The sequence below is a fragment of the Thamnophis sirtalis genome, unplaced genomic scaffold (genome assembly GCF_051295495.1).
Source record: "Thamnophis sirtalis isolate CommonGarterSnake01/CBP01778 unplaced genomic scaffold, rThaSir2_p1.2 scaffold_7, whole genome shotgun sequence".
In the NCBI taxonomy this organism is placed as follows: Eukaryota; Metazoa; Chordata; class Lepidosauria; order Squamata; family Natricidae; genus Thamnophis; species Thamnophis sirtalis.
Genome location: NW_028261387.1, coordinates 372,540 through 385,654, shown reverse-complemented (window position 1 = coordinate 385,654; position 13,115 = coordinate 372,540). Strand labels below are relative to the sequence as shown.

The 13,115-nt window shown below is 39.2% G+C and overlaps 1 protein-coding gene across 1 annotated transcript in view; it reads left to right on the top strand.

The window, feature by feature from the left end:
* Positions 1-13,115, top strand: part of LOC148044512 (complement factor H-like) — a 44,585-nt gene that overhangs the window by 9,562 nt on the left and 21,908 nt on the right. The window contains exons 8-13 of the mRNA XM_087719178.1: positions 797-967; positions 3,540-3,725; positions 4,589-4,765; positions 6,713-6,898; positions 9,360-9,536; positions 11,430-11,603. Coding sequence (XP_087575304.1) covers positions 797-967; positions 3,540-3,725; positions 4,589-4,765; positions 6,713-6,898; positions 9,360-9,536; positions 11,430-11,603 — 1,071 coding nt within the window. The remainder of the gene's footprint in view (positions 1-796; positions 968-3,539; positions 3,726-4,588; positions 4,766-6,712; positions 6,899-9,359; positions 9,537-11,429; positions 11,604-13,115) is intronic.

Sequence of the window (13,115 nt, the reverse complement as noted above, 5' to 3'; positions counted from 1 at the left end):
AAAAGGAATGGTTTCTTTTAGGGAGAATTTGGGAGATAGTCCCGCAAGGGAGCAACTCAATCTATTTTCAGGATATGTGCAAAGGGCAGAATTGATCCAGAAATCAGGTGACTATCTTTGTTTCAGAGAGAAATCACCTTATGACTTCAGTATTGGTGGTGCTTCCATTTGGGTCCTAATTACGCTCTCTTTCCCTTCCCTGAGAATTGTGAAATCACATTAAGTCAAGCAGCAAAGTAAGAACAGAGCAGCGGCTTTAGGGCAGGGTTCTCCAATGGGGTCAGGATTGATCCCCAGGGTCAAGGGTTGATAAATGGCTGTTTAAATAACTGGATGATAAATGATGAAAAGTAATTTGCAGTCAACTAATCTTTCTTCACCTCATCATTGGCATCCTTCAGTCTCGAAAGACTGCGGCATCATGCTCTGGAAAGAGCTCCTAAAAGAGCATCTGGTGTGGCTAAAAGGGCCAATTCGAGAGTGGCAATCCCTTCCACACTGAGGGCATTCCGTCCCCTGCCCAGCCCCCCAATTTCACGGGTTCCGGGACTGACTCTTTGCCTCGGCCAGCCAAACAAGGGTCTCTTCGAATTGGAGAAGGCCATGCTGCGTCTTGAGCCTCCAAGCTAAGGAGGACAAGGTTTCCCAGCTGTTAATGTCCATTCCCAAGGCCTTTAAACCCCTCCTTCAGATATCCTTGTGTCGCAGCTGTGGTCTTCACCTATGGGAAAGATAAATATTCCTGTTCAATGGTGTTAAAGATTGACCACCTATTTTTATTCGTATTCCTCCATAGAAATTCAGTGTTTCCCTCCAGTGGTGGCAAATGGCCGCTTTGAACCTAGACGAACTCAACATATGTACAATGATAAAATTGAGACAATATGTGATGAAGGGTTTGTCCCTAGAGACCCAAAGCTTTCCAAATGCATTGCAAGTGGATGGGATCCTCCTCCTGCCTGTATACGTAAGTAACTTTGTCTATGGAATTTCTCTCTAGAGCAGAATTGCTTCGTTGTTTATGAATAATGTTCTTATAGTTACGATAGTTGAGGTGGGATAATTATGGTGGTAGGAGAATAGTTTACTATAGCTATCAGTACGGTAACTTAAAGGGAGAGGCTGCAGCAGATCCACTGTGAATGTTCGGATTGGATGGGCAGGTTGAGTGACCAGAAGGGCGAGCGAGTGGCCAGAAGAGGTGAGTGGAGAGCGGGTGGGTGTGGGCAGGGCCAACCGGGGGTGGTTTTTACAGGTTCGACAAACTGATTCAAATCGTCCTTACCAGTTTGCCCAAGCCGGTCCAATCCAGTCGAATTTCACCCCTGGTTGAGGAACAACTTTGACTAAATGAAGAATGGAAGGGATGTTACTGAAATGGCAGAACAGATGGCCCAAAGACCAAAAACGTTTGAACAGAAGTGGCTGGAGAAATGAAATGAATAGTTTTAAAGAAGGAAAGGAAAAGACAGTAAAAGTTAAAACTGTCTCAATCTAGAAAAACACAGACCTCCTGTCCTGACTTGTTTACAGATACTTGAGAAACACAATAAATACTCTCCAGTCTCTATAAAGGTTGTCAAAAGCCACAAACTATTTAAACACACCTACAGCGTACTCTGAGTGGTCTCCCAAATGACTGGAAACTTTTGGTGGGAAAATAATAATAAAACTCCAGAGGAAAGATCAATCTCTGGACAAACCAGAAATTCTAAAATTCTCTCTGTTGAAAATCTCCTCAAAGATACTAGGGAGGTTTTACATTCTTATCAGAGATCATAAGATACTTCTTGGAATTTTATCTTGCGAAGCTGCCTGAGGTATTCATAAAGCTGAACTTAAACGTTGTGTTCCCCTAACTTCTACGCTGACTTTGAAACAATTCAGCATTATCCAGAAAATTGGCCTCTAAATTCAAATACATTCCTGGGTGGACATTCTACCTCTTTCAATATAAATCTGAATCAAATCAGCTCCTGTTTGAAGGGTCCTGGAGTTTTCTTGAGAAGCTGCTGGGAAGATGGAAGTTCTTCTCCCAAACAGCAGCCAAGTGCCACTTTTTGTCTTAAAACACCTAATTCTTTCCCACTATTTTACCAATCTAACGATATTCTTGTATTTGAAGTGCATATGTTTCAGGGCACATGTTTAAGCTTATAACTGGAAAGAGAAAAAAGGAAGAAAAGGCTTAGGGAAAAAGCTGCACAAATTTTCTTGATATCAAAAATGTTTTTATTTTACTGGAAAAAGTCATCTCTTAAAATATTAGCTGAGGAAAGCATTTTCTTTTAGGACAAAGCAATCTAAGTTAGTCCTCAGCTTGTTATTGATGGAAACCTTGTTAAAAGTCCCTTGGTAATGAATATTATCAGAATTCTTGATCATTTAGTATTATGGGATTCAGCAGATCAATCAAAAGGTTGCTGTATGAATGAAGTGTTTGATTATATCAAAAGCCGAATCCCTCTGGAAGAGAAGTGGAAACCACACTCGAAAAAGTTTCATCAAAAGCAATACCCGTATGCATCAGCTGAACCTGTTCCTAGGAAGGAATTTGCTGGCTACATACCATTCTGCTATAATTATTCACCACAACTCATCACTAGTTAGTAGTGGCAAAACATTTCAAAAGCAAAGAGAGACACTTTTAAACTCGAGTGCAGGAGAACATAAGAAAACAGCTAATCGTGAGAGACAGATCGGGTGCGGAGAAGCTTAGAGGTTTAATTTTAGAAATCTTAGTGACGCTAGGCCCAAGATTACTGAGGAGAAAGCACAGAAAATCCTGCACATTGTGATGAAGCTCTTTGGGAAGTATTGCAAGGAAAGAATTGTTACTTTACCTGTGTCTCCAGGAAGGTTTTCATTTTACAAAAGGCTTTAAAAACCTAGTTCTTTCTTACTTCTCACTAAATACTTTTCATTAAAGATATACTTTAGAGCCAGTGTGTTATAATCATGAAGGTGCCAATCTGGAAACCAGAAGACTGTGAGTTCTAGTCCCATCCTAGGTATGAAAACCACCGGTGAAGATGGGGCCAGTCGCTCTCTCAGCCCAATTCCCCTCACAGGGTGCGTGTGGGAGAGAAAATGGAAGCTAGAAGCATAGCTACGTTTGCTGCCTTGACTCCTTTATGAAAAGGCAGGACGAAAATATAAGAATAACAATAACAGCAAGAATCGTAATGCTTGAATAAATCCCTGTGTGGTGATAAAACAGGAAGGTAGAAAGAACCCCAGTCCTGTTTCTCAGTATAAGACCGAAGATGTCGAATCAACACCTTTCCATTCGCCCCACAGCCCTCACGGATCGTAAGCAGAAGAAATAAGGGCCTTTTATTACCCCGTCGCTCATTATCACTCTCTGTTCTCCCTTGAGATCCAAGGCAGAAATCCAGATCAGGTTCTGACATTATCGCACTAGAACAAACAGTAACATTTAATAACAGGTTCATTTCTGATCAGCACAGCAAATGAACTGATAGAATACTCTGAATTTGGGGGATGCCTTATTTTTTCTCTCTCTCTCTTTTCTTCAGGAAAGGGCTGTGATTTTGTCCGTGTAGAAAATGGAAGAATGCAAAATTATGGAAAATTTCCAAAACGGGAAGGAGAACAAGTTTGGTTTCAATGTAATGATGGTTTTCTGCCTAAAATCAAACATCAAACATGGCAAACAGTGACATGCACCAATTCCCGCTTTGAACCAGAACCGAAGTGTTTCAGTAAGTAATTCTTTCCCCTTTGCCAAATCCAGGCAAACCAGGCGGGGGAGATGCTATCCTGACGTTGCTTTAACCTTAAAGAAGTATCGTTCTACAGAGATCTCAGCCTGTTCTTGGGTTCTTTTGCCTGCTGGGGTGATGCTTCCACTGCTGTCTCTTCTCAAGGGACCCTCAAGGTTGTTTTGGAGCCTACAGTTTGCAAAAGAATGTGTACTAAATCTTTACAGGTTTAAATCTGAGTCTTTTATAAAATATAAACAGAAAAATAGGGTTCTTCCTCATCAGCTTCCTCCTCTCTTCCCACCTTGCCATCTCTGTGAATTAGATATCATGCGCATGTGAGATAGGAAAACCCAATTTTATGCTCACAGTTCAAAAGACAAGTCTGGTTCACAATTCAAAAGTTTTTATTGCAAAGAAATTGAAGAAGGGGTTGCAAGCGCGGCCTGCCAGAATTCTTCCCCTTGGCTTGAATACTAGGAGCGCAAAGACAGATTTCAAGTAATACAATTTATACGTTTCTCCTCATCATACAGGACGCCTAAGCCCTCCCCATTTTCTTTGAAGTTATTCCACATTTCAGCCTGACTTTTCCTGCAGCCCCTTTTTTCCCTCTCTGTGCTTCTTTTGCTGTTTAGGCGGCGGATCTTCACCATCCCCCCATTTGGTGAGCTTGTCTGTCTTTCAAAGTCAAAGGAATTTTACAATCAAGAAAAGCAGCACCAAGAGTCTCACACCTCTGTGTTACATTTTACACTTTATATGAAAGAGTAACTTGTTATTTATTTATTTCCTCCACATAGTATGATTTGCCTCCCAAGAACCATCGATGATGAAACCAAGTTCCTCTTTTTTGCTTTTAGAAAAGTGTGATCCTTCTCAACGGTTTTATCATGGTCACTTCCCTTATAACAACATTTACATAGAAGGTGACAACATTACATTTGTTTGTGATACGGGATATTCTCCTGCAAACCAGCAATCAACAATCACTTGCACAAAAACGGGGTGGTCGCCTCCTCCAAAATGTATCCAGCCACGTAAGTTTTAGGAATCTCAGCTAAAATTGCCTGACCTGAAATTGCTTACCATGCTACCATGCTGTATATGTGCACATACATATATATGCGTACGCACAAACACCCATTTGTATATGTATGTGTGTGTATATATGTATGGATTTATTAATGGGAATTTCTGATAATTTAGCAGCAGGGATGACAAGGGATTCATATTTCCACAAGGAATTGTCCTGTGACTAGGGATAAAGGTATGTATAGGTGTTTATGTTCATGCATATACAGTAGTTGCGCCTATGCGCCTATCATTTATTTATTAAACTTAATGCTTTCTACTAGTTAGGTCTATTGAATATTTGCAATAAAAAGATAATTTTTGATCTGAAGAAAAATATTTCAGATGAAGTTTGTTAACAGTTAAAAATTGTTTTCATTATATTTATTATTTTTGAAGAGAGAGTGATGTGTTTTGAAGTGCAAAGGGGATTTAGGGTTGTCTCCAATGAAGATCTGAGGCCCAGCATCAATTGTATTGGGCAGGATGCAAATATAAAATAAACGAATAGATAAATGGCAATTATTAAGGAATGTAAAATAAAGAAAAGGGTAGTAAGCACCAAAATTGCATGATAATACCTTTTAATATATATTTTGCAACTAAAACAATTCACTAAACTCTAATACATTTTTAAAACTTCAGTGTGTGTGTGTGTGTGTGTGTGTGTGTGTGCGCGCATAAAAGGTATTAGGTCTGTGCCCCAAATACTTTCATAATTGTACAATGCTACAGAACTCTTAAAATATGACAATCCCCTAAATGTAGTCAGTGAAGTTGTATTGTGTCTAAAGGTTGAAGCATGGCAACTGTTAATCTGAGCCATCTAGTTGCTCATTCAAGCAACTTCATTAATCAAAGCAAAATTAGTTAGGCAGAAAGAGACGTTGTAATGTAACAACTTCAGGGGTTTCTCCATAAAATGCATTTCAATATGTCGGTGAAGACTCATCCATCCAGGCCAAAGATGTCTAAAGGTTTGGCCTTGCTTTTTCCATTAGTAGTTTAAATCTTTAGACACTTTTGGCCTGGATGATTGAGTCTTCATTGACAATGAAGCTGTACAAAGCATTCCACTAACTTACATAACTTGTTCTTCTACTCAGACAAATATTGCAATGTATCATGTTATTACCTTTACTGTATGTGTTGCTGCTATGCATAGCTGAAATATATCCTTATAGTTTTAGGGGTCAAAAACCCCTAAAATCCATATGTGGTTTGCTTCGAGATGTGGCACTGTAAACCCATCTAGAATAGAATGTAGTGCTGGGGTTTTCAAAACTCTCCTTGAACATTTCCATCTTTCCTGGATTCACCTACAATTTATTATTCTTCATTTATCCTTTCATAGCAATTTCAAAAGATCTTGCAGATTAATAACTTTGGGTGCCAACAGCATTTTAAAAGGATTAAACTCCAAATCTCCTGATGTTGTCACCCATTAAACTCCAAAGGATTTGGACCAGAATATAGGACATTCAAAACACAAGTGAGAATCTTCAACCCATGAGCCACATGTACGAATTCCAATATAGGCTTAGGTCAGGCCACTAAAATATGGAGTAACATATAGCTTATATGGCAGTACGATTTATATACTATATAATTATATAATTAAATATATAATTATAATTATATATAATTAAAGGGCAAATTAGATGCATTAAATTTCTATAAGAAAGACGGCCATGAAACTGTCTAATCAGATACATTAATTTCCCCACTCAATCTGCCTGTGGATTTTCTCACATATTGTATACAGCTTTTCTTAGCAGTTTTTTAACCCATTTATTTATGATTTTGAAAGGATGCAATCTTCCCCTGGCTCCACTAGTTTCCCAGGTATTTTACAAAGAGTTCACATTTTATAAACAGAAGAATTCATATTTTATATTTCCTTTTTCCATTAGCAGTTGAACGCACCTGTAACAAGCTTCCTCTAGCCAATGGGTATTTTGAATCAGAGCAACGGATTTTTCAGATCAATGCTAAAGCAATATATAGTTGTCATAATGGCTATACAACATCAAAAGGAGAGACTGAGGCAGAGACACAGTGCCTTTCAGGTGGCTGGAGCCCAGAGCCAGAATGTATCAGTAAGTAAATACAATTCCATTAGAAGATAGATTGAAACTGACTGGCATAGACAACGACACGGAATCTTATTCAGTGAAGAATAGCCTGATATCACAACCATTTGTAAATGTATCTCTTCAAGAAGTCTAACTATAAACGCATAGTATAAAATTATTGTTTTTGTTCATGATTTGAAAAAATAATTTGCAACCTAAATATGTGTACACTTTTATTGTAAACATACAATTTGCATTTTATTTCCTATCCTCCCAAGATCTTCTGCCATAAATATCCTGTAGATGCAGACAGAAACATATATTATGGATTTTCCATTTACATAGAGAGTTATATATCCTTAAACTTGCAACAGGGCACGAAAACCTGTTGAGCATAGCAATATAGCAATAGTAGTAGACTTATATACCGCTTCATAGGCCTTTCAGGCCTCTCTAAGCGGTTTACAGAGAGTCAGCATATTGCCCCCAACAATCTGGGTCCTCATTTTACCCACCTCAGAAGGATGGAAGGCTGAGTCAACCCTGAGCCGGTGAGATTTGAACCGCTGAACTGCTGATCTAGCAGTAGCCTGCAGTGGTGCATTTAACCACTGCGCCACCTTGGCACCTTAGCATCTACCATGTTCTCTACCCAAGATATAATGAGCACAAAATTCACTTCAGATTCAAAAGCAAAAACTGCTGAAAGACAGAAAGGGCTCACATACCAGCTGTCTGCAGTGTAGGTAGCCACAACTATCGCAGAATCCTGAAAAACTATGTCTATGTGTTCAGATGTTAGAATCATGAAAGGGTCAGTGAAGCAGTCTACAAGACTAAATTTAAGGTGACCAGACGTCCCGCTTTTGGCGGGACACCCCCGCTATTTGATACAATTTCCCGCATCCCGCCCGCTTTTTTAAAAGGCACGCTTATTTTGGCACTCGCAGCTCCCGCCCATCAGCTGCTGGGCTGGCTCATCGGTCTGTTCTATGCTACCTACAAATTTAAGCCAGCCCAGCCTGCCGCTCACTGATTTAATTGGCCTGGACTCCAGCCAATCAGTGAGCTGGCCAACCAGCTCACTGATTGGCTGGACTCCTTAGCTGAGGACGCCTGCGCGAGTCTCCATTTTATTTTGTCTTTCTTGTTGGGGTTGCAGCTGCGCTTACTGGTGGTGAGTAAAATAAATCATGTTTTGTAAATAATGTACTTATTTTATTCTTATTGTCTTATTTGGTACCGTGGGAATTGGGAGGCGCTGGGCTGGGGGGAGGAGACAGCCCCCTTCTCCCCCTTTGGCTTTGCGGAGTTCACAGCCAGCCCCTGTGCTGCGCTCGCATGGGCGGCAAGTCTGGATGGAACCACGTGGAAGTTCTCTGCGCGACCGGCAGCCGCTTTTTACTCCCGAGTAAAAATTTTACTCGGGAGTAAAATTTACTCCTGAGTAAAATTTTTACTCGGGAGTAAATTTTACTTACTCCCGAGTAAACATTTGTAAACAAAATCTGTAAATTTGAAAGCACAAAAAATTCTATTGGCTTGTTTCCAGATGAGTCATTTACTGTAAGGAGTATAGGCTCAATGTATTTTAAAATAATATGTTATTTATTGTGCATATGATTTTTTAAAATAGTGGTATTCTGTGTTGATTCTTTTTTTAAATTGTCTTAGACTATTTAAAAAAAGATTCTATCCAAAATAAATTGAAACAAGCCATTTTAAAAATTTCTATGCACAATACTTTGAAATGGACTCAGGAGTCATGATTGACACTGAGTGAATTTGCACTTTTAATAATCAGGAAGATACAATGGCATTGAAAAAAGTGACTGATGACCATTTTTCACACTTAGTGACCATTTTCACACTTAGCGACCGTTGTGGCATCCTCATGGTTACGCGATCAAAATGTTGATGTTTGGCAACAGATTCGTATTTCTGATGGTCGCTAAGTGAGGAGTCTCGAGGAGGGGGAAAACATTTAGTGACCAAAGTTACAATGGCATTGAAAAAAGTGACTGATGACCATTTTTCACACTTAGCGACCGTTGCGACCATTTTTCACACTTAGCGACCGTTGCAGCATCCTCATGGTCACGTGATCAAAATTTTGTTTGGCAACAGATTCGTATTTATGCTGGTTTCAGTGTCCTGGGGTGACCTTTTGACAAAAAAATTTTTTTTTAATCAAGCCCCCCCCCACCCCCCGTCAAGGGCGTCCCTCTTTTCCAATCTGAAAATCTGGTCACCTTACTAAATTGTCTAATGTGACCCACTAACCTGGTTAAAAAGCAACTAACCATCTTTGCCAAAATCACTAGTCTGAAGCAGTGAGAGCTTACTTATAGCAACTCATCATTTGCTTCGTGCAGGTGCCTATATCTAAGAGGTCATTCTTTGGTGAGAATTGTTGAGTTTACAACTTAGACTCATGGGAAAAGAACAGAGAGACATTAATAATATTCACTCTTTGATTCCACAGAGTCCTGCTTAAAGCCACCTGAAGGTGATTTTATCTTCAACACAACTAAGCCTGTTTTCTTTCCTGGAGACGAACTTCACTATGAATGTAAAGAAGGGTTTCAAACCACTAAAAATACCATTAATGAAACTGTAGCATGCACTGAGAAAGGATGGGAATCTACTCCTAGTTGTAATCGTAAGTCAATGAAACACCAGTCTAATAATCCAGTTGTCTCAATCGGTTGATCAAGAATATTTTCCTGATGATTTCCATAATGTATCATTTATATTTATGTATACTTAAAAGTATTCTAATCCTAAATTATTTTCCACAAATTGGCTTTTTTTAAAGACTAATTTACCCATTTCTTTTCTATGCAAATGCAGTTGAATCCAATGTCCAAGATATCATTTTTATTGAACAACGAAAAGTTTACTATCTATTGAAATATTGTTAAAGCAGCTCTTTATTGTTTAGATAAAATGGGGGTCTCAAATTCCTTATTTGACCTAATCTACTTGATGTTGATATTTATTTTGATGGATATATATGTACAAATCAAAACAATTTATTGAGCAATATTTCTAAAGATTGTTAGTTCTTGTAAGACTTAATAATCACAATAATTAGGTGCTGCTAAAGCTGAAAATGCTGAATTGTGGCAGTTTCAAAATGGTCCCACTTCTGGAATGGCATCAGACAGTCCCCCATTTATAGGGAGTCCAAGGGGCAGAGCAGCTGGCCCTATTTCTGAAACACAAGATCATCTGAAGCAGTGTGCAATCACTTCCTCAACCACCTTTCCAAAAGAAGTTTAAATACTGGACTAAAGTTGTCCAGTATTAAGCAGTGACTAGGGATATCCTACAGGCTCCTTGAATGAGCCAGAAGGGGCATGGATCTATGGAGAAGGTGGCTGAACTCCCATTCCTAAGTACCTGGTCCAAAGAAGACTTCTTCCCAGGCATCTGCTCCGGACCTGCCACAAGGCTGGCATCTAACTGTCAACTTATCTGAGCATTTTTTTTTCTAACAGATTCTGAGAAAATTTCTCTGTATGCTCCTACAAAACCTTTATTCAAAAGGACTTGTGTCACCCTAGACAGAGCCACGGAGCAACTATCAGTGCAAGGAGTAGGGGTATAGAAGCATTGAAGCTTCATCATCCTTACTGCCACACGATAGACCTTAATAGAGGCTCTGACCCATATTTGGTCAGGTTTATCCTCTGCTGAGTGCCAGCAATACTCTAGACATCTCTTCTGTCCGTTCATCTCTCTCAGCTTTTTCATAAACCATGGGAAATGGCAGGATTCCTGAGAGGAGAGGTTGCATGGTTGCTCTCTGATACAATTCCTCAGCCTCAGTCTTCTTCCAACCAGTGACCAAGTCTTTGCATGGACCGTAAAGTATATCAGCTGGAACAACCATTCAGCTCCCCTGAAATTTATGTACCCATCATCTGAGACAGACCAATCTAATGGATCCACAGAGGCCCTAGAGAATCACATAGCAATCAGGGTGTGATCTAAGATACTGGAAGATACTGGAATTCCAGGTCACACAGCCAATACTCCAAAGGAAACCAGATCTGGAGTCTGATCATTATCCTATGTTGGGCTCTGGATGATCTGAGCTAACTCCATGACCATCAAGATGGGGCATGAACTCCTGAGTCATCTGACCCCACTCCTAGAGAAGGCAAACTGAAGTCCTCTGAAGTCTGGGGAACCACACTTTCATCCTAGAAATGGAATGAAGGAGCTGAAGTACGGAGCTTATTGTACAGCAGAAACTACAGCAACAATCCCCGTTAATCCCTGGAGTGCAATTTAATGCGCAGGGTCTCATATTTGATGACCTGTAGAGTAGGACCCTCAAAAGCCATAAGGGATTCCCGGACGACAATCACCACCACTTCACTCCAGTATAATACTGGGAATCTCTGAGGAATATATAGTAGAACTCATATTGCACTTAAGGAATATAAAATCAGGTTTGTTTTATATATAAACATAAGTGTCTCAAACTTTCTGGCAAGCAGTTTCATTCTGAAATAACATTCTATTTTATTCTATATTTGTATAGCCATAACATGTAATATTCCATTTTTGGAAAATGGCAGAATTGATCCAAGAGAGGACACTTTTTATCATGGAATGGTGGTACATTTTGGTTGTAACGAAGGATTCACAAGAGTTGGCCCTGAATCTGCACAATGTTATCAGTTTGGATGGTCTCCACAGCCTCCAATATGTAAAGGTAAAAATGGGCAATTTAAGAATTATTACTGTATTTGAGGTGAGAAGCGGGAAAATAAAATGTTTATATGAATAGTGATATTAATTATTTTTCAGGTTTTTTAAAAACATTTTAGAGGCAATGGGATTATTTCTTTTTCATTATATTAATAGGACTTTTGAATGTACTTTTAACATAACCAAGCACAAAATGAAATCAGATAACAGAATTACAAATCTATTGTAATATTATACTGACCACCTACACAAAACCAGAAATGTATATTGCAAAAGGAAAGAAATGGCAATTCTCCTGTACTGACAAGTAACAGCTGTATTTGAAGTCCGGTTCTTTATTGTAATCATTAAACCACATACAATTTTTTTTATTGAAGTTTATAAAAGATTACAATTGCAACAGTAAAAATACAAACTAAACAAAAGAAAAATAGAAAGTGCAGAAAAAATATTAAGAATATCATATAAAGAAATAACCAAATAACGGAAGGGAACATGGAGGTTTTTCGTATAACCCCCTGCTCAAGAAGAAACATACAAAAAGAAAAAAAAAGATCAATAAATAATAAAAGCATCCCATTAACCCCTTCTAAGAAAATAAAATGGTGGGAAGAATCTCGTCACTTGAGACATCTGGTTCTCCTGACCCAAAGGCGGAAAGGAAAGATCGTAGCTGCTTTTCTGAAGGAGTTTAAGGTGGGGATCAATTTTGCATTGGGGGGAAATTGTTTCAAAAAGGCCGGTGCACCCCTCAGAAGAGCAGAGAACCTGGGTGCCCTAAGATGACATTTTTCATTGAGGGAAATCAGGTCAATATATACACCTGGGAGCAGTTGGCCCTGCAAGTAGCCAATCCTATTCCATGTACAGCTGTGTAGATGGGAGCCATCACCTTCAATTGCACTAGGGGGATAAAGATCGTAATCCGTCCCCACCCGAATGATGAATGTTGTGTACTATTTTTACTTATGTATTGTTTTATGTCTTACTGTCTTGTACTCCCATCCCTACATATTGTAAGCCCCTCAGGGAAAAGGGCGGCCTATAAATAATAAAACCAAACCAAACCAAAACCACTTGGAAGCCTATTGGGAGCCACAACAGTTCACAGAGTCCATATGCCATAGGGGCAAAATGAGAGACGTACATAATTACCCATATCACTGTCTTCGGGACCAATGGATTTTCCTGAATGTTCATAGTCCCATGTACACCACGTTGCAATAATTCAACCAGGAGGTGACTAAGGCATTAATGACTGTGAGATCTTCCCCTTTCAAAACTAAAGAAGTTGACCTTGAAAGAGAGAGAGAGAGAGAGAAGAGCGGTTACTAAGTCAGTCTGGAAATAAAAATGGCAGAAGCCCAAATGAAGGGGCGCATGTACAAACACCAGTTTAATTCACATGACATATAAAAGGAGGAGGAGGGGAAAGACCTTCAAATACGCAAGTTTGATAAATGCAATATTAATAATATGCATTTTAGCCTTCTGTGATGTCTATTTCTTGCTCTGA